The 21,327-nt window shown below is 44.8% G+C and overlaps 1 protein-coding gene across 6 annotated transcripts in view; it reads right to left on the reverse strand.

Moving 5' to 3' along the window:
• Nucleotides 1-906: 906 nt before the first annotated feature.
• Ntf3 (neurotrophin 3) overlaps nt 907-21,327 on the reverse strand; it is a 67,322-nt gene continuing 46,901 nt past the window's right edge. For 4 of the 6 annotated variants that reach the window (XM_008825444.3, XM_029559848.1, XM_017796160.2 and 1 more), the window contains one exon: nt 909-2,011. In XM_008825444.3, the coding sequence (XP_008823666.1) occupies nt 1,217-2,011 (795 nt within the window). In that variant the 3' untranslated portion in view covers nt 909-1,216. Of the gene's footprint in view, nt 2,012-6,272; nt 6,415-8,500; nt 8,577-21,327 lie in introns of all 6 variants that reach the window. The other 2 variants (XM_017796161.2, XM_017796159.2) reach the window with 2 other exon arrangements.

The following is a 21,327-nucleotide window of genomic DNA, read 5'->3' on the forward strand; positions in this document are numbered from 1 at the left end:
GCATCCCTAGGCAACCCAGGCTCTGGAAGTCTTCAAACCCTTTACAAGGTCACAGGGGAGAGGCTGGAGTTTGAACCAGCTCTTCCTCCTAAGCCCAGTACTTTGCACTGCTCATGTGTTGGAGGCAAGCCATGGGGTAGGGGAAGGCCCTGGGCCAAGAGCCTGTAATGAGTAAATTTATCTTTTGTATATAGATTATTCATGAACCATTTCAGTTTGCTTCTGGGTAGACATATAATTATTCTGTTATAGTTTGAACCCCAGCAACACACACATACATACACACACACACACACACACACACACACACACACACACAGACACACACTCACATACAATTCAGTTGAAGAACCTGGTGGCTCTTCAAAAACAAGGCAACAAATACCTGGCTGTGGGAGAGGAGGTTCCAGAGTAAACATCTGGAGGCTCAGAAGGGACCTCCAGTTAGAGTTCAGTTGGTCTATGAGTCTGTGGCTGTTAGCCAGCAGAATATAACAGCTGATAACTTCTAGCCACTTTCAGAGGGATCAGATTTAGGAATAGTCAGAAATTTTTTCTTATATGCCTAAAAGGGTGAAAACCACTTACCAAAAGCAAAAACAAAACCAAAGCCAAAAAGAATTTTTTTTCAACCCTCAAACAACCTCAAAACAACAAATGTGCTGAAAAGTAAAATTGCCAGGTTCATTATTATTGGCGTAAATCACAATTCTAATTGGCAAGGCAGATAGCGGAAAAGCATAAGTGAAAACTTGTCTATGAGCAGGCTGTCCAGAAGAAAATGTAGAGCTCAACGCTACAGGGTGCCATCTTCAGTGGAGGCCATAACAGTTCCTTTAATTCATTAATCCAACATGGAATATACCAGAAGGGGGGTATAACTGTTTATACACAACTCTGACATCATCCAATTTTAACAAGTTTACTAAAACCACAGTTATGGCCTTGACAATACTGAACACAAAATACTGGTGTACACAGGTCTTACAGAAGGGCTTCCCGGAGCCGGATCACAGAACAAGGTTAACAGATGGGAGAGGCCTGAGGGACAAGCACACGGATTTTATTGAGAAAAAAGCTTATATACTGTAAGGGTTGCTGAAGTTTAATAAATAAAGGTCAACTTATAATATATAAAAACAATATAAACATTTATATGCTACATGCATATCATATAATTTAAAGTAATAATTTATATGTGGGGACAGATGCCAATTCATGTTCTTCCGATTTTTCTCGACAAGGCACACACACAGGAAGTGTCTATTCGAATCCAGCGCCAGCCTACCAGTTTGTTGTTTTCCGACGTCAGTGCTCGGACGTATGTTTGGGATGTTTTGCATTGAGAGTTCCAGTGTTTGTCATCAATGCCCCTGCAACCGTTTTTGACTGGCCTGGCTTCTTTACATCTCGTTTCATAAAAATATTGTTTGACAGGAGAATTGCCGGTTTTGATCTCCCCCAGCACTGTGACCTGGTGTCCCCGAATGTCTATGGCTGATGACTTGTCGGTCACCCATAGACTCTCACTGTCACACACCGAGTACTCCCCTCGGTGACTCTTATGCTCTGCATATCGTTTTCTCCGTGATGTTCTGTTGGCCACTACGGGGTTGCCCACATAGTCCTCCATGAGATATAAGGGAGGGGGCTCCAAGGGGGTGCTGTCACTCAGCAGGACCCGGGGTGAGTTGTAGCGTCTCTGTTGCCGTAGCAATTCGGTGTCTGTTGCAATCATTGGCTGGAATTCCGACCTGGTGGGCTCTCCCTGCTCTGGCTCCTGGGGGGCCTCTATTTTGGGCAGGGTGCTCTGGTAACTTTCCTTAACATCCACCATCTGCTTGGAGAGCTTGTTTTTCAAAATATCTGCCTGGATCAGTTTTATAATGAGGGAATTTAGCGAGTCTTCTGGCAAACTCCTTTGATCCATGCTGTTACCTTGGATGCCACGGAGATAAGCGAGAAATATCACATAAAACAAGATGGACATCACCTTGTTCACCTGTAAGATCTGAAAAGGAAACACATGTGTTAACAATGGGCTGGAAGAGTCCAGGTCATTTTGGTACCCACCACCTGAGGCTGGCCATCTCTGAGAGGACTGAGAGGGGCACCAGGGTCCCAAGCAAGCAATAGAATTCTTCCCTGGGTATTTAGAAGGATAAATTTCCTCCCCGTCCCTGGGAAATACTGAAAGACACACAGCAGGTCTTCTGACTGCTTGCTTCCTAGACTGACAGCACCAATTGTTTCTGCATTAGATGTCTGCGTTGGTCCCCAGCCTCCTGCTGTGCATGGATGACATCCTGACCCTTTTGTAAAAAAGCATCCCTTGACTTGGAAAGATATACAGTCCTCTCTGCCTTTGCGAACTATGAGGACTGTGTCAAAGCACAGATTCCTTTATCAACAGCAGAGTCTTAGAACTTTCACAACATATATAATCATATTGCTCCCCAATTACATCCTGTGGGGTCTTTCGGAGGGACACGCTGAGGCTGGGATTGGGTCTGTGGTCCCTATGGGGTGGCACCAGAGAGTGACTTATTCCTGGCTCCCCACGTCCTTGAAAATGAGCACAGGGGTCACTGGGCATTCAGTAAGAGGGCCTACCTGTCAAGGTGTTCTGCCAGATGGACGCATGTCACCAGGATGCCCCACAGATCTACCAACCACAAAACCATAGCCTGAGGAAGCATTCTTTGCAGAAGATAGAGACAACAAAACCCAAATCAAATGAATGGGTTCCATTTGTTCTGAGACACAAGAGTTCACACCAGTTTATTTTTCCTCCTTGAGGTTTTTAGTTTCCATTACAAAATATTTTTTCACGGTTCTGTCTCTGATTTTACCATCTGATTTTACCATCTCCCTTTAAAAATGGCACTTTGACGCACTGGTGCTCTTATTCTGTTGCTATAGCAGAACTTCAGCACAGGGCTCCTGGTGAGTCCTTGAGGAATTGCTGGGTTGATCTGGAGACAATTTCCTCACCCCTCCAGCACTGGGGCAAAGCCTAGGTTTCTGTAAGGAAAGTTAGCTCAGGGTGGGGAGACTTCCAGTGGAAAGGGAGCTCAGCTGGTGACCCTGGCCTTACGTCCCCCTCACAGCACCCCTGGAGTATTTCTTCTTTTATCACCGCTGCTGCCACCTTAACGGCCCCATGAGTATTTTCTCTGTAGAGTTTAGTCTTAACACGGAAAATAAAGTCCCTTCCCTTGTTTCAGTGTTGGCATTTTCAGCAAGACCTTATTGAATCCAGGGGGAAATTAGAAAGGAAATAAACAAAGACAACACAAGATGGAGAAAAGAAGTCCTGATAATGAACCCTCATTGCTGAGCCTGCCCCCAGAACTCACCACACAACCTCTTTTCCCAGCGTCTCTGAAATGCTTCAAGCACTAGTCCCCAAAGGATGACAGTGTTGCAGACATTAGCTGAAACTTCCTCCTGCTAGCCACTGGCCTGCCTCTGTGATAAGGGGACCACCTTCCTTCCCTGGGAACCAGTCTCTGAATAACTGACTCTTTCAAGGTCAAAGCTAAGGGAAGGATTCTAGCATGGCTGCCTACCCTAGAGACTGCTCTAGGAATTGTATCATCCCAAGAAAATGGTTCCCACAGGGTAATTAATCTCTCTCCCATTCTGCAGAGAAGTGACATTTCTTTCAATCTTGTAGGCCCAACGAAATGAAGCTTGAACAACACTAGAAAGCCACCTATACCCTAGTACAGCTGTGATAAAATCATCTGAGACCGAGAGCCCATCAAAAAACAATTTGTTAAAGTGTCCTAGAGCCTAGGCACTGTAAGTATGAATACACAGGATACCAGCTCATAGGGAAACAAAATGAAGAATAGTATGTGTGTGTGTGTGTGTGTGTGTGTGTGTGTGCGCGCGCGCGCGCGCGCGCGCGCGGGCACGCACCGCACACACACATGCACTCGCACATGTGGTACAAGTAAAGTAAGAGTCCATGTAGAGGTTAGAACAGTAAGTAAGTATAAAGGTGATCTGAGAAGGATGGTATTAGATAGCACAATGGACTTGGGACAAGAAGGAAGTCTTTGTGGTGGTGGCCTGAATTTTAAACCAAAAGTTACTGCCTGAAAAGCCCTATCAAAAGAGCATCTAGGGGCTGGAGAGATGGCTCAGTGCTTAAGAGTGTTTGCTGTTCTTCTAAAGGACCTGAGTTAGGTTTCCAGTACTCATATCAGGTGACTCACAACTGCCTATAAATCCAGTTCCGGGGGATCCAACACCCTCTTCTGGCTTCCGTGGGCGCCAGCACACATGTGGCATACATAGACACATAAATAAAAATAAATCTTTATGGGGCTGGAGAGATGGTTCAGTTGTTAAGAGCACTGGATGCTCTTCTACTTGGGTTTGATTCCCAGTACCCACATGGCAGCTACCAACCATCTGGAGTTCCAGTTCTGGGAGATTCAACACCCTCTTCTGGCTTCTATGGGCTTTACATGACACCTATGCACTTACATACATGCAGGCAAAACACTCATACACATAAAACAATGAAAATAAATAAATCAAAAAATAAATCTTCAAAAGTAAAACCTCTAACCCAATGCCTTCACTTTTGTGCTAGTCAGCTTTCTGCTACTTAATATATATCCAAGATGGTCAATTTATAAAGAGAAAAAAAGCTTGCTTTGGCTCATAGCTTTTGAGGTGTTAACACATAAAGAATTGGCTCTGTTGCTTTGGGCCTGTGGTGGCACAGCCCTTCATGGTAGGATTGAAAAAAAAAAAAAGCAGAGTTCGTCATTCTGCAGTCTTCCTCTGAAGACTGCCCATGAGGCCCTGCCTCTTAAACTTTCCATCACCTGCCAAAAGTACTAAATTTGGAGCAAGTCTTTAGTAGATGGGCTTTTGAGGGACATTCCGGACATAACCTACAGCAATGTTATACATGAAGAAAACTCAGCTACTTAAACTGCATCTTAAAGAAGACGGACACAGGCCTCACACTCCAACCCGATTCACTATATTCTCTGCTGCTTTACCAAGCTTTGTGACTCATGGGCCCTTGCCATTTTTAGGACTCCTTTTGTTGAAATTGTTCCCAGCCTTCACTGCTGGCTTCATAGGCTGGCCTTTCTCCAAACCCCCTCAACCTCAGCAACCATGCCTGTTTTGCACTCCATCCGCCTGTCCTCCAAACAGCTATTGTAATAGGTCTTCATCTTTCGTAAGGTTAGCATGGGTCCCACACATCTCTTCATCCATGTGGCTGCTTTCCATCAAACCACTTTGGGGGTAAGTAGTGGAAGTATGCTGTGTAGAGGGTGGTGAATGCTTCTAAGTTATTGATAAGATTTCCTCAAAACCCAGCAGGCATACTCTGGACTCCATTGTGCTGACTGACTTTTAGAATTTTGGGGGTACTAAAACATAAGTCTGAGACTGCAGAAGACCCTAGACGCTTAAATGTTAAAGATCAGGAAACTAGGGCCTGGCAGAGACTGCCAGTTAATTACAGAGAGGACCAGTAGGCACTTGGTTTTTAAGCTCAACAAGAATCCTATGGTTTATGCAGAATGATGTTACTATGAGGATGGAATCAGTCACAAAATGAGTACACTAGAAATGGCAGTTAAACATGACCTGAGTTGTCCATGGCAACAGGCAGGCTATACACCTGCCCTTGTTGTATGTGTTCACAGAAGACCAAACATCTGGAGGATTCCTCTATCTACCTCTGGCTCCCAGCAGTTTGAACCAGCATGATCTCCAAAGTGCTTGGATCTTACACCAGCCCCTCTGATTGTGGGAGAAACGGATACTATGAATTGGATGCTCGAGAACAAGAAATGAGGGAAGCAGTTGTAGGACGTGAGAAACGAGGTCTGCGAATATGCTGGATGTGAGAAGATAGAGTCTGGTCTCTGATTTCTTCCGGTTAGCAGAACCTTCACTCCCTACCCTGTCTCTTGGGGTGGGATTTCCTCAGGGGATTATTTCCCTGCAGTGGGGAATGGAAACAGGAAAGCAGTGTCAGCTTGACCCAGGCCAGGCACAATAGTGAATTTTGCTTTTTTCTTACAGAGACTTTTCTAGCGCTCACAGTCATTTGTAGAAACCCCAACTTCAGCAACAATCCTACTGCTGTTATTACTGGTAGGTCTCCCCATTCATGATGGGAGCCGTGTCTTTTTCATCCACACATCTCATACACCCCCATGACTGGACACACTGCAGAGCTTCAACGTCTGCTTATTGAATGAGCACCGACACCAATCAAGACCTACCCAAAGCACTGCTTACTGGCCTGAGATCCGGCATGGGCTTCTGCCAAGCCTGGTTTGGAAGCCAATCAACTCTGCCTTCTTTTCCCAAAGAAAATATAGGCCCTGGCTCTGAAGCAGGCCATGGTCCCCAGGCTCTTCTTGGCTATAATTAGAAAAAGACCTGTTAAAGACCTCAGTAAAACTCCCTTCCTACGTTCTCCCGAGTGCCCATTTCCCTGCTCAGTTTTCCAAGCTCCCAACCAGAGCACACATGCTATTTTCCTCACTTAGCCGTGCTTTCCCACATATGGTGTTTTCTCAGTCCCCAGGGCAACATTCCTACAAGGTTTCACCATCCCTCAAAATACTCAAAAGAGAGCAATTTCTGATTCCTCCATTTTGGCTCAGTGTATGAGCACAGAGTTTCTGGGTATCCAAGAAGCAGCTGAATTGGGAAAGGAAGCCAGGGCACAGAGTGATACAGCATCTGAGCCCTCCGCAGCCTCTATCTGTCTCATCACATGCGGAACAAGCAATTCATCTCTCCAGGACCAGCTTTCCTACCTGGGAGCTTCTACTCCTGACTATACACCTGCAGTGCTTGCTGCATGTGCATAGAGTTATTTTAACTAGTGTACAGTCATTGCAGAAAACAACGGGTTTCATTATGACATTCTTATCCATGTATGCCATGGTTTGAGTGTAGTCAGCCTTTTGCTTGCCCCCCACCCCCTGTTCTTTTCTTCTCCAATAATCCCTCCTTCTGTTTTGTAGTCTTTTTGATCTTTTAAATCTAGATGCTGCCTAGGAGGAAAACCATGCAATGCCCATCCTTCTGGGTCTGGCTTCTTTTGCTTAACATGGTGATTTTTTAGTGTGTGGAGTGCATCTTTAGCCTGGTTAGGGTAAGATCCGCAAGAGTAAAAATGTCGTGAGCCATATACTGACACACATTATATTGTTAATCCTGAGAACTACCTCACTGAGGCATTTTCATGTGTCACATTTGGGATGGGGAAACTGAGGCATGAGGAGGTTAAATGAGAAAGAAACAGCTGAGCTGGAGTTTGAGTACAGCATGACACTTGGTCTCATGCTCTCAATGATTATATACGTGGCGTCTTTGTCTTCCCTGCTCTTAAATATTCTAGGAAGTTAAGTGCAGAGTCAGGACAGCTGCTGTCCAGCAGGTTAAGTGCCTTCCCAAGAAGCCTCATCCCTACACAGAGTTTCTAGGGATATGGGACCACCACTTCTGTTCCCACCTCTCTGCCCTCCTTACGAAAACATTGTTCATGAAAACAAGTAAATCAATTGGCCCCTGTCCCTCCTGGGCCTGAGATTATGCAAAGCAGTCCCTCTGGAGGTCACCCATCCTTACAGAGGTCACATGTTATAAAGGACAGAGCATAGGGTGTACCATCTCATGTCCTGGGTTTGCAGCCAGCTGAAGAAACCTAAGATGACTTTCAGAAAAGGTAGAGAGGCTCAGAGAGGTAAAGAGCAGCATGAAGGCAGCTTTTAATTTTCCAGCATTTTAGTATGAAAGTCCAAGAGATTATTTCTTATACAGCCACAGTCTTCTAGAGGCAGGGGTTAGAAAAGAGACTGTCCAGCTATACCCAGATGGGTCTAATTCTCCAAAGAATTTCTGCAGCTATGACAGAGTCTCTGACTAAGGCTGAGGTTCCCAGGACTATATCCTGCCAGATAACCTTTATATCTTATTCAGGGAAGAGGGGAGGGGAGAGAGAGAGAGAGAGAGAGAGAGAGAGAGAGAGAGAGAGAGAGAGAGAGAGAGAGAGATTTAAAGCTAAATGACAGAAGGGAAAGGGATATGGTAGAAATATTAAAGGGGGACCATATAAAAGACTGGCTGAGCTTGTTACCCAAATCTTAATTGCAAAACAAATTCACTGATTGTTCTGGTCACAGGTCCTGAATCCGAAAAATGAGTCAACGGGGCCACATAAAGATGTTCTGAGGTATGACAAGGCTGAGCGGTGGGACAGAGTCAGATCCTGATAGAGCTTCTGGTGGAGGTCTGGTTTTGGTTAATCTCCTTATTAATGATCCGGAAGCAGGAGAGAGGAAAAAGGGTCAGATTAATTAAAATGCACAGATGATGCCCAAAGGGAGGGCGCTAAAGATGCTGGTGAGAACAGACCAATTAAGCTCCAGCACCCAGGGGGTTTGGCAACCTGGAAATAGCATGATTAGATACAAACTGGAAACACAAGTCAACTCACTGGAGGTAAGAGGAATCCAAAACCAATAGGGGAGGGTCACTTGGAGAAGAGTGAAGGAGGCAGCGACTTGGAATTGCTATAAAAGTAAATGAGAAATGAACTCACATCAATGGGGCTGTGAAGGTTTCCACAGAGCCTTCTGCTTTCCCTTCCAGCTCTACACTGGTTCTGGCCATGTTCATTCTTACCACAGCTTTTGAGGGGAGCTGGGTACTCCAGCACTCCCTGACTTATGCCCCTCCCCCCATATCCTATCACTCAGATCTACTAGCAGTGGGATTGATTAAATATTCCTGATTTGAAAAGTAAGGTTATCTAATGAATCAAAAGTGGAAAATTATTTGGCATGACACTCTTAAATGTTTATATCTCTTACAAAAAGCTTAGCATCCTAGCATTAGTAGTATAATAAAATGTTACACCTTGCTGTTGGTATATATCAGAGCTGGTACACAGATGCCATTTTGTTGTTTTGCTATGGTGAGATAAAAAAATAAAAACTTAAAGAAAAATCAAAACAGGGACTGGAGAAATGGCTCAGCAGTTAAGGACACTGGCTGCTCACACAGGTTTGATTCCCAGTACCCACATGGTGGCTAACAACCATCCATAACTCCATACATGCAGGCAATACACTCATACACATAAACTAAAAATAAGTAAAATATTTTTCAAAAGAAAATACTGAAACCAGTCTGTCCTGGAGATCAGATCATGAGGAACAGAACCCTTAAGTGAACCAGGAGCCTATACCTCCATTCATGTCCCCAAGAAAGCAAAAACACAGAGGTAGAGGTGGGAAGCAGGGAGTTTGCTGTATGTAGTTGCTGTAAGAGGAACTTTACATTGTTGAAAGCATACCTTCCTCAGGCCCCAAGGCAGTGTGTGATGTAAGGTACCGCGTGTCAAAACAATGTGTGCCACAGCACAGAGCGGGAAGGTAGTATGCTTACTCCCAGGCCAGGAGCTCTTCCGCTTAGCCCTGTCTTGGCAGAAGATCTGAAGGGTGTTTAGTATGCTCATATGAGCCCCAGGAAGTTCAGATTTACTCTAGCCTTTGTGCGGCTCATTTCAAGGCCAGAGGGTAGACCAAGAAGGAACTTCAGAGAAAATCCGAGCCCATCCACCTACTAGTCATCCTGGCTAGTAAACCTTCTTTTGGATGTTCACACTTACTGCCACTGTGCATAGACTTGCATGCATGGGTTTGTGTACACACATATGGTCTCTTCTTGATGGGGATGGCTGGTTTATAGTCAGGCTACTTTCTTGTCTCTCTCTCTCTCTCTCTCTCTCTCTCTCTCTCTCTCTCTCTCTCTCTCCTTCTCTCTCTCTCTCTCTCTCTCTCTCTCTCTCTCTCTCTTTCTCTCTCTCTCTCTCCCCCCCCCCGACTCGCCATGTTGCTAAGAATGATCATGAATTCCTGATCTTCCTGCCTCTACCTCCCCAAGTGCAGGGCTGACACGTAAATACAACCATACTCTGTCTTTGCACTGTTGGAGATCAAAGTCAGGCTTTGTGTACGCTGAGCAAACATGCTACCAACTCGGCTACAGCCTCAGCCCTAGTCAGCCTATTTTCAAATCACTTCATGTTTGAGGCAATTTGATTTGGGAGATTATTTTCTACATCTGGGTTAAGTTCATGTTCCAGGTGTGAAAACACACAAGGAAAGGCACACTTGAAGGGGAACACTTGGAGAGAAAATAGGTGCCATGGAAAACTTTTTCCCCATGCCAAACTTTTTGTTTAAAATTTATGCCTTGCGTTGACTTTGGGACTTTGTGTCAAGCCTCTAGTTGCCTAAAAATGCTAGGTTTACCATCTCAAGGCAGTGGCTGCTGAGTGATTTGTAATAATTACAATGATAATGATGATGTTAAAGTATCTAACTTGTCTACCAGGGAAGAATGGGTGTCAGAAAGGCAGAATAAAGATGCTGGCTTTGTCTTGAGAGTTGAAACCGCAGAGGGATGGTCCCCAAGGTACGATTTCCTCTCTTTCAAACCAACACCACAGCTGGCTTGCAATGCCAACCCTATTTTCACCATCAACTATGGTGTTAGAAGGAAGGCTGGGATTGAGAAGCCATCCAGGTTTGGCCCTGAGAGGACTTGGCTATAGAAAATGTGGTCAGATGGCAGGCTTCCTCTGTGTTTGGTGGCCTGGTGTCTCCCTATTGGCTAGTTCCTCCAATGGGCGGGGCCTGACACAGAGCATGGACTATGAAGGGGCTGCCGGGAGAGCCATCTCTGGCCAGAAGCTGTAAACAGAGGGTAGCGTCCTGGTGTGGGGACCTGGTAGCAGCTGAAGGACAGAATGGACTGACTCTTGTGGACCTGGGGCGATCGCTGGCCCCAGAGGCATGAGCGAATGCTAGCGGTGACTATGGGCATAGCATGGTCTGATAAAGCAGACTCTGAGTCGCTAGGCACTGGGTACTCAATCATTCCTTTGTAAGTTAATAAACTCATATAAAATATATTATATGGTTTGCAGGAGACCCAGAGGGAATTCAGGCCACACCTGGATAGTGCCAAGCATAGTCCTTCATAGATTCCCTTTAACACAAAGCAAGCCTTCTCTCATGAGTCTGGGGTGTTGGCGCATTGAGGTGCTGGTCTATGGCCATCTTCAGTCTTATACCCTCTCTAGGAAATTTCACTGTCTGAAGGCCGTGGGAACCATTGCCATCCTTCACTCTGCTCTGTATCTTTCCTTTCGTCTGCTGAGGATCTATCTCTCCTTGCACTCACTGTAGCCACAATCATTTACTTGAATACTTTTACAAACTAAGAGGTAGAGCAGAAGAGATGTCTGCTTGATGATTTTATGAGTCTGCTCTTACCTACTCCTGCAGCGATGCTGGGATGTGTACACAGGAAGAAAACCAACCTTCCATCAAAACTGGAGTGTGAGGCAGGCACTTACTAAACATTATGACTTCAATCCCAAACAGTCTAGTGACTTTCTGGACAGCAGGGCAAGACTCAAAACCAACCCAGAGCTTGTCCTCTGAAAGCAATTTTGGCACAAACATACTGAACTCAAAGCTGTCTTTAATCACAGACACAAGTCATAATAATCGTTTGTAATAACTGCTAACCTTCAGTGAGCCTTACCATATGCTAGACTTTGTGAGACACTTTGCATGGATTATCTCAATTAATCCTCCTAGATACGATCATTATCCCCACTTTGCAACCAAGGAAACTGAGGCTCAGAAGGATTAAGTAATTGTACCCAAGATAACATATCAATTGAGAGGCAGAGCTGAGGTTTAAAACCCCTATCTCTGAGACTTCACAGATCTAACATTTAGCCAATATTGCATAATCCCTCCCACTTAATTCCAAGTCCAAGGCACCTGTTACTTCTTTGCACAGCACACTGGTAGCAGCAGCATACTACTTTCCATGCGTCTTTCCTTGTTTAGAGAAAGACATTCCAGACAGTCCCCTGAAGTGCCAGGACATTCCACTCTCTAAGGCTGGCATCACTGATTCAGGAAACACAGCTATCCAACATGCAGCGTTGTAGGCTTGTGTGTTTAAGCTTTTGCTTCTCAAATTTAAAATATTCCTTTCCTATTTCCTTATTTGATGGAAAAAAAGCCGAAGAGGCCCGGGGTTCTATTTTAAAAACTGGCCTGGGACTAAGTCAGTGGTACAGTTGCTTGTTTAGTACATGCAACATTACAGGTTCAATCCTTAACACCCAAACTGGCTAGATTTTCTAAGGTGAAAGATTCCAAACTCTGGTTTTCATAGATTGCATCATAATTGTGAACACTGAAGAGAACCAAAATAACATGGGTGTGGGCCCATCTCTTGCTCCAATTTACTAATAAAACCAACTTTGCCATTAATTGGCTTTCAGGCTATGGGAGAATCATTGATGATTTTGAGGTCTCAGTTCTTAGCAGTATTTCTCAAAATGAGGGTGCTGCTTATATTTCAGACAGGTCAAATGCAACTCAGGTTCCAACTTGTGGAGCAGTACTGGTTAGGTCCCCCAGCCATGGTGAGAACATCCAAAATGACACACACGATTCCAAATGTCATCTGGGGAGGCCTCAGCATCCTTGGATAAGAATGAAGGTAGACTTGTTTTTGGGCCATTAGTCCTTTCTAGAAATGTCATTGAAGCTAAAGACTTGGGGCCTCAAAATGCACACTGGTATACATAAAAGAAATTTTTTACAAGATGATCCCAAGGTTGTTTCAGCCCAACCCAATGACTCATTAATCCTAGGTTTAAAATATTTTGTTTACTATTTTTACTTTATGTGTATGAGTATATTGCCTGAATATATGTAAGTGCACCCGTGTCATGCGATGCCCTTAGAAGTCAGAAGAGGGCATCAGAGTCCCTGGAACTGGAGTTACAGATGGTTTTTAGCTGCCATGTGGATGCTGGGAACCGAACCTGGGTCCTCTGCAAGAGCAGCAAGTGCTGTTAACCACTGAGCCATCTCTCCAGCTCCCTGATCCTAGGTTAAGAATTACTTTGTCCCACAAGCATATGTGTATGTGGTATGCATGCATATGTGTATACATGTTTATATATGTGTGGGTGCATGTCTATGTGTATGAAGGCCAGAGGTTGATATCAGGTGTCTTCTTCAATCACTCTCCACCTTAAGTGTTGAAGCACAGTCTGTTACCCAGAGCTCATTGATTTGACGAGTCTAGCCAGTCAGTTTGGTCTAGGATCCCATCTCTTCCACCTAAGCACAGCCACACAAACCTGGCATTTAGGTGGGTCCTGGGATTCTGAACACCCATCTTCATATTCACATGGCAAGTGCTTTGCCAAGTGAGCCACCTCCCTAGACCTACAATTATTTTTTTATAAAATTTTATTTATTATTTTTATTTTTCTATGTGTATGAGTATATTGCTTGCATGTGTATAAGTGCACCTATTTCGTGGACTGCCCATGGAGGCTAGAAGAGGGTATCAGATTCCCTGGAACTGGAGTTATGGGTGGTTGTTAGCCTCCATGCGGGTGCTGGGAACTGAACCTGGGTCCTCTACAAGAGCAGCCAGTGCTCTTAACCGATGAGCCATCTCTCCAGCCCCGCCTCAGAATTCTTGAGCTAAAGCATATCTAAGGTTCTCTCTAGCTGGAACATCCTTTGTTTCTATTGTTCTGTGTGAATCCCAAGTCATTCACCCATCAGATCAAATGATCCCTATTGTTGGTCTCATTTTCTGGTCCTAGTTCTTGGTGTCCTTTTGAAGCCACGGAGACAGGAAGTGACATCCTAATTTACTAAGATTCTTTCATAATAGGAAGATATGGAGGGGGAGTGACTTGCCAACACAAGACAAAAAATTAGAAGGTTTAGAACTGGAACTCAGTTCTCCATAGAATGAGGTCAATATTTGTCATAGGGGAGCTACACCCAGGACATTTGGAGGAACACCTTCCCATACCAGTAGGGTTTCCTGGAGACTCCAGGTGAGTGTGACCAACATAGAATGGTTAACACTGCACTGTGAGAGATTGGGCTGGAGTCCCAGCAGCCTGACCCAGCCCAAGAGATAGCCCATGGGAAAAGAATCTTCTGCTTCTTCCTTTCATTGGATGATGTGTAGCCACATCTATGACATTTATGCCCCTCACGCATTGGGACTATATATATCTTTGCTTTCATCTCTCTGGATGGCTTGCTTTCCAACCCGATGGGCTTTTTTTTATCCTTTTGATGTCCCTGCTCTTTAAGATCCTCCAGGCAAGCATCCTTCCTGATGTTTGAAGATGTCAATGCTTCCAAAGGGCATCTCTCCATTCCACTCAGCTGCCAATGAGATGGATGATGGCATACGTTGCCTCTCAAGAAAAAAGTAGTTCAGGGCAGCCACTGGAAGCTGGTCACAGGTGGTATCCCTGAAAACCTGAGAGAGGAGGTTTGAGCACTAACAGGGGCTCTCTTGATAAGCAGGTAGTACAAGTGGGTAAATTCTATACAAGAAGTTCCAGGCAGAAAAATACATTAAGGCCAGATACTTGTACATGTGTGTTGCTAGTTTAAAATACAGAGGATTGTGGATACTTGTCCCTTGTCAATATGGAGTTTTATACCCCCTCATTCTGTATCTGGGTAAGACTGTGACTGTTTTGACTAACATTGTATAGCAGGAGGAATATTATGCAATTCCCACAGCTGGGTCATAAAAGGACATGTGACTTTTGCCTTGTTCTTGGAGCCCTGAGAAGGCCCCTACTGGAAGGGGTCACTTGTTCCTTGGATGAGCCCAGCTGGGTCCAGCCTTCCAGCCATCCCTAACGGCACTGATCTTGCAAGTGAAGCTGACTTGGATGATCCCAATAGATCTGACCTGCAGCTGAATACTGCCAAGTGACCTCTGTCAAGGCCTCATGGAACAGAAGAATCACACAGCCCGGTTCTACCCAAATTCCCACAAAATCAGGAGAAATGGTAAAATGGCTGGGTTTCTAGGCTACTAGATTTGGGTGGTTTGTCACTGAGCAAAAGATGACACACATCCACAGGCAGATAAACCGTTGGGCTTACAGGCGTTGATCTTTTAGTGTGAAAGGACATTTCATTAAATTACTCACAAGGCTTCTGGAATGGGGAATCTAAAGTGGATCTCCTGGTTTATTACTGGAATGCTACTGACTAAGCTCCTGAAGTTGGAACCAGAAGGAACGTTCAAGCTCTTCCAGCTGCCAATCACCAGAAGGCAACTCCAGCTGAAGTTCTGCAGCCCTAATGGGCTTGACTACAAAGTGACAGAGCAGGCATGGGCCTCTGCACTCATGGGGATGTCAGGGTATATGAGCAAGTAGTATGTGTATGTGGGGGGGCAGAGACAGACAGAGACAGAGAGAGACAGAGACAGAGTCAGAGTCAGAGACAAGTGAGAAAGGAGTAGCTTTTATGAACAGAGAATTTCACTGGTGCCAAAGGCCCCTGATCAGGGAGAGAAGGAGAGTAGGGAAGATTACACTCACAGAGACTCAAATTCATAACTATTATACTCTGCCACATTCAACCAAAGCTATCGCTTAATCCCAACACCACCCGATATTTTCTTTCCACATTCTAGAGACACAGCAAGGGAGTACTGCAGACACAGCAAGGGCCCCAAACAAGGAACCATAGGAAAGAAGGAGGAAGGTTTGGACACATGAGCAAAAAGAGCTTCCTGGCAGTGGTGCAAAGGCTCATGGGACAGGCCATGAATGCGCAGGCTCTCTGTATGTGGTCCCAAGAGTAGATGAGGGGCCCTGGCATCAGAGGATAGTAAAAAGAGGGCCTCAAACTAATATACATGCATTGGAATACAGACAGACAGGCTGTGTGTGTGCGTGTGCATGTGCTGATGTGTCGATGTTCTGTGTGAGACATAGGACAATCCTGAATTCTGTGTCTCTGTGCGTTGTTGTGTGTGTCTATATGTGCGGTTGTGTGATGTGCAGATCTATGTGTATATGAATGTGTCTGTGAGTGTACTGTATGTATATTTGTATGTGTGTAATGTCTGTGTGCCTGTGTTTGTAGTAGGTCTACGTTTATGTGTGTGTATGATGTATGTAATTACAAATCATGTGCATGTGTATGATGATGTATGAGAGTATATCTGTGTGGTACATGTCTTTGTGGTGTGTCTGCGTATGTGTGTGTGTACACACGACAGTCAGGCCTGTAAATGCACCGCCATATGTTTATATGTGGTGTATTGGGGCAAGAACACTGAGAAGGGTGAAGGGACCAGGTATGTTCCTTCTAGGGTCTCCACCTAGAATACCACACAGTCACAGTGAGTCCTTGGGAATGCTTCCCACCTCCTGGGAGGCATCAGTTTGTTCTTTCATAAAGTGTGAACATCCCAATAAACCACCTTAAGATCAGGCTGGTTCAAGCAGCCTGCCTGTTCTCAGGACTCTAAAGCCAAGGGACCATACAGGAGTGAGGTGGCTCCAGGGTCTTTCTTACCATCCCCTCCCCCTAGACCAGCGTGCTGTCCACTATCAGCAAGGCACTGCATTCCTGGGGCTTTCATGGGTCCCAGGAACTGGAAACGTGCAGACAAGCAGGGGAAAAGCCAGAGAGATAGAAGCAAACTCTGGGTCAAGTTTGCATTTCTCATTATTTCTCCAACCCTTCTCAAGTTCCTTTTGTTTAGAAAGATCCTTGAGTTTCCAAAGGTTCCCTCCCCCCACCCATCCCCTGAAAAACCCTAGGAGCTCCTTCAGACTGTAACCTTCCAGATAACACGTTCCATATGTCGGTCACTCGCTGCATAAGACGTGTGCACTCATTTTTCTGGTCATCTCCTTTGCGGTCTCCTCAGTAATACCTCTTCCCAGAAACAGCCCCTCAACCTCCTCTGAGGCCTTCTGCCCAAGAAGTAGGGACCTGCATCCCTTCCCTTCCCCTTCCTGGTCTCTCCAGGTCAGGAACCCTGATGGTTTGCCTCCCTGCTGCCCCAGGGCTGCCTCCTCAGTTCTGCCTGCCAACAGCTGCAGGGGGACCCTTCTTTAAGCACTGGGGCTAATTGAGCAGTGCTCTGAGCAGCTTGCAGCATTACTTAGCAAGCAACAGAGCATTCTATTGTCCTCCTTTCTCACCCCATCCCCCGCCTCTTCCCTGTGGCTATCCACCGTGGTAAACAGAGGCTAAGATTTTTCCAACACAACTTCTGTTACTCCCTTTGTGGATAGGAGCAGACATCCTTCCTCCTCTTACTTTAACCCCCAACCCAGGCAACAATACCCCACCCACCCCTCCCTTTCTGATACAGTTTTTGGAGATTGGCCTTGATGGCTTAAGAGCAACAGGGAGCACAGTTCACACTGGTATCTCTGGCTTCCCCCAAACAGGAAGATAGACTTCAGTAACTTTGGAGGAGCTGAGATGCAAGGCCAGAAGATGATTTTCTATTAGTCAATGAGCAGCCGGAAATTCCTCTTCCTTGAAAGCATTTATGGTCCTTAAAAGTATCAATTCCCTAGGAATGTCCTAGGGACCAAGCAGGTGCCGCCTTATAAGGAACAGGAAGTGTTTACTCAGACTAACAAACTGAGGAGCAGAGCAATAAACCTAGTATGCCACTGGCCAGACTGAGGGCATCCAGGGCTTCCAAAAGGACTAGTGGTCTTAGTGAAGACGTAAGTCTTGAATATACAAGGCAGAGCCATCAACTCTCTTGAAAGAAGGAAGGATGACAGACTGAACACAGACCATGAGCTAGGCAAAATAATTTAAAACTTACTTCCCACTATCTCTAGTTTTGGGGGAGAGACGGAATTGGGAAAACTATAGAGAAGACATTTTGCTGTTTTAAAGTTGAAGAAATCAGAGCACAGAGTGCGTGACAGACTAGAAGGTATCACGGCTGGGGTAAAACTACAACCAGAAGCTTTGCTTCCTCACCGATGAGAGTCCATTTCCTCAAAAGTTATCTATTAGCTATGCCCCATCATCCAGAAAGACAAAGCTCATGCCTGGGAAAGAAGCAGTGATCCTCTAGCCAGATGTGAACACAGGGGAGGGACCGTGCCTGAAAAACACAGGCAGCTCTTCTCTGTTGGTACGCTGTTCTCTGATGTACCAGTTTACACAAAGTGCATCCTTTCCAAAGCTGAACCACTGCTGCCTGCAAGAATATGTCTCCTGTCCAGGGAGGGAGACCGACCAGACCTGTTAATACTCAGCTTGTGCATTCATTTAATCTAATTCTAATGAGAGAGGAGCCTCTGAGACTCCCTGTTGCCGTCTCTCCCTTTCACCCAGTCTCAGCTCTGTTTAGTCTGCAGATTTATGGCATTATGGAGATCAAACAATAATTAAGCAAAAGTGGGTATTAAAAACAATCCTATCCAACAACACCTGTGTTACGAAAATGGTGACAATGGTGAAGCAAAACACGTTTTGATGATGGGTTTAGATAACACACGGGGGCTAATGAGACAACTGAACTAATGTAATTGGGGGATCTGACTTCACAAGCTCCAATTATGCTGATGGGCTTGGCAAGGAGCCCTGCAATTTGGTACTAATGAATGGGTTAACAGGGAGGATAAGTTAGAACCCAAGGATGTGCAGGAATGTGCCTTAAGATCTTGATCAGTGCACACCACACAGCAACAAGGACCAGATGTGTTGAAGTTCAAGGATGCTGGGGCCCTCTTAGCAGGCTAGTCACTAGACCAATGAGTGAAATGTTGGAGCCATCTATTTCAGGGAGATCTGTTTTGGCTTACTGTGAAGAATGATACAGCGGGTTCCTACACATAGAGTCTACAAGATCGTATTAACTGTGTGAACTTGAGGAAACAGTAAAGAAGTTCCCTGTAGACCTGAGTAAAGACCTGCGATTCTATGTTCAAATAACCTCCCACCACAGGAGGCAGATGGGGGTCACAGTCCTGAGAGGGCTCCACCTCATGGAGTGAGTCTCAGGGCTGGTGGGAAGGGATTCCTGCTGCCTGTGGTTAGACTGAAGGATCTGGAAATTCTTTGTATTATTGGCATAGATTCAGAATGTGAAACTTTTGATCCTATAACATGATACATTTAAATTCCCCTTGGTGGTGTTAATAATGTAGTTGGCTGGTACCCACACTAATAGAATTTATGACTCAGGAGCTCCTCCAAGAAAAAGAAACAGCAATTTTAACAGTGGGGCAGGTGGATCTTGGTTCGTACCTATGTATGCTTCTGTATGCTTAAGTGCAAATCAGTTTTTGTCAATTCAGCTGCACTTTACAGATATTAGAGAGTTGTAATAAAAATCTAACTAGGAGTTTCTATTGAAAGTTCATAATGGCTCTTAATTTTTTTTGTTTGTTGTGACAGGGTCTCTCTGCTGACCTGGAAATTGCTATGTAGACCAGGCTGGCTTTGATCTCACGGAGATCTGCCTGCCTCTGCCTCCTGAGTGCTGGGATTACAGGCGTGTGCCACCACACCTGGCATAACTGTTCTTTCTTTTGTGCACTTCATAATAATAGCAATCATCATTCAAGTTGTCTGCTAATTGTAGCTCTGTCTGACAAGCATTCACTCTTCCACTGCTAGCTACTAAGTCCCACTTCTTCAGGTTTTAATTAGGATAGTCCATAAACAATGGAACATATTTTAATATTGAAAGTTCATAATGGCTCTTAATTTTTTTTGTTTGTTGTGACAGGGTCTCTCTGCTGACCTGGAAATTGCTATGTAGACCAGGCTGGCTTTGATCTCACGGAGATCTGCCTGCCTCTGCCTCCTGAGTGCTGGGATTACAGGCGTGTGCCACCACACCTGGGTTAAAGCATATTATGTAAAAGGATGGGGAAATGACTCAGTGGATAAAGCGCTTGCTGTGTAAACGTGAAGACTAGAGTTCATATCCCCAGAACTCACAAAAAAGCCAGGGGGATGTGGCAGCCTGCCTGTAATCCCAGCATACTGGATGCAGAGATAAGAAATACTCAGCTAGCTGAAATCTGGATCTCCAGGTTTAACAACAGACCCCACCTTATCATGTAAGGTGGAGAGTTATTAAGGATGACGCCAGATATCAGCCCCAGGCCTCCACATACATGCATGCACACGTGTATGCCCACACACATATGAACACGCACACACAGCGCATACACACCAATACACAAAAAATTACATGCTGAACTAGTTCTTTCCTAAAACAAATACTGAAAATGTAGAGCAATTATGCTATAAATATATCACAATTTCATCTTGAATACAAAGGCTTTGAGATCAAAGTCTTCACCAAGGAAAGGAAGCGTATTTTTCTATTGACTCTCAACCGTCCAGGTAGCCTGATGCCGTGCCTTACTTTCTGTGGCTAATGCCTCAGAAGGCTAGAAATCTGGAAGAAGAAAGAGGCAGGAGAACTCCCTGCTGGCGGTTCCATTTTTCCCACTCCTGTCTCCCGAGCAATGCTATGCTAAATTTCCATTATATGCTCCACTCAGTCTTCTCCAGAATCCCAGTGGAAAGAGGGAGCAAGCAGAATCCACCCGCTCTGTATTTGACACGGGCTCAGGAATAAGAGCATCGATTCTAATGATGACTGGCATCACAGAGTAACAGCTGTCTCCCAGAAATTCTGCTAAGAATTCCACAATCACACAGGATTTTGTTTAATAACCCTAAGAGGGCGGGTCCTATGGTCTACAGTCTTAATTTTCAAGCCCTGTAAATTGGGTCTGAGGTAGCATTCCATAACAAACCATTAATGTTTCTGCTGCAAAATTATAAATAATCATTTAAATGAAGATTATGTCAATTCAGGTTGGGTTTTTGTGGCCAAATGATGGGCTGACTTTTCAGAGCTTTCTGGGTTTCAGATTGTAAAGAAAAGTCTGGGAATGTGTCCTCCTCTACCTCATAAACAAAGAAACCACACCTGAGCTGTCCCTATGCCCCTACTATAGCTATTGTGGTGACCACCAGTAGAGTTGCATTTCAGACGCAGGCAAGTCTCGGACCAAAACCCACCCTCTCAAGGCCATTCTGATATTCTTCATCCTGTGTTCAAAGACACTGGAAATAGTTTTCTTTGAGGGTCAAATTAAACTGTGACTGCATAAAGCCTTTCTTATATTTAAAGACATTTTCTGTAAATAAAATTTCCTACAGATGATCTCGCCTTGTTATAAAAATAACGTGAGCATATTAAAATAATTTTAAGACCTCAAAAATGTATAAAGGACTCCACCAGCTCCTACAACATCATAGTGGAATGCTCGTGTCCAGTCTTTTTAAAACACATGCGTAGTTTTTTTTTTTTTATGCTTCCTATACTGGAGAGGGTTTAATGCACAACATTCTTTAACCTTTT

This window comes from Nannospalax galili, unplaced genomic scaffold, assembly GCF_000622305.1.
Source record: "Nannospalax galili isolate Female #2095 unplaced genomic scaffold, S.galili_v1.0 scaffold589, whole genome shotgun sequence".
Classification (NCBI taxonomy): Eukaryota; Metazoa; Chordata; class Mammalia; order Rodentia; family Spalacidae; genus Nannospalax; species Nannospalax galili.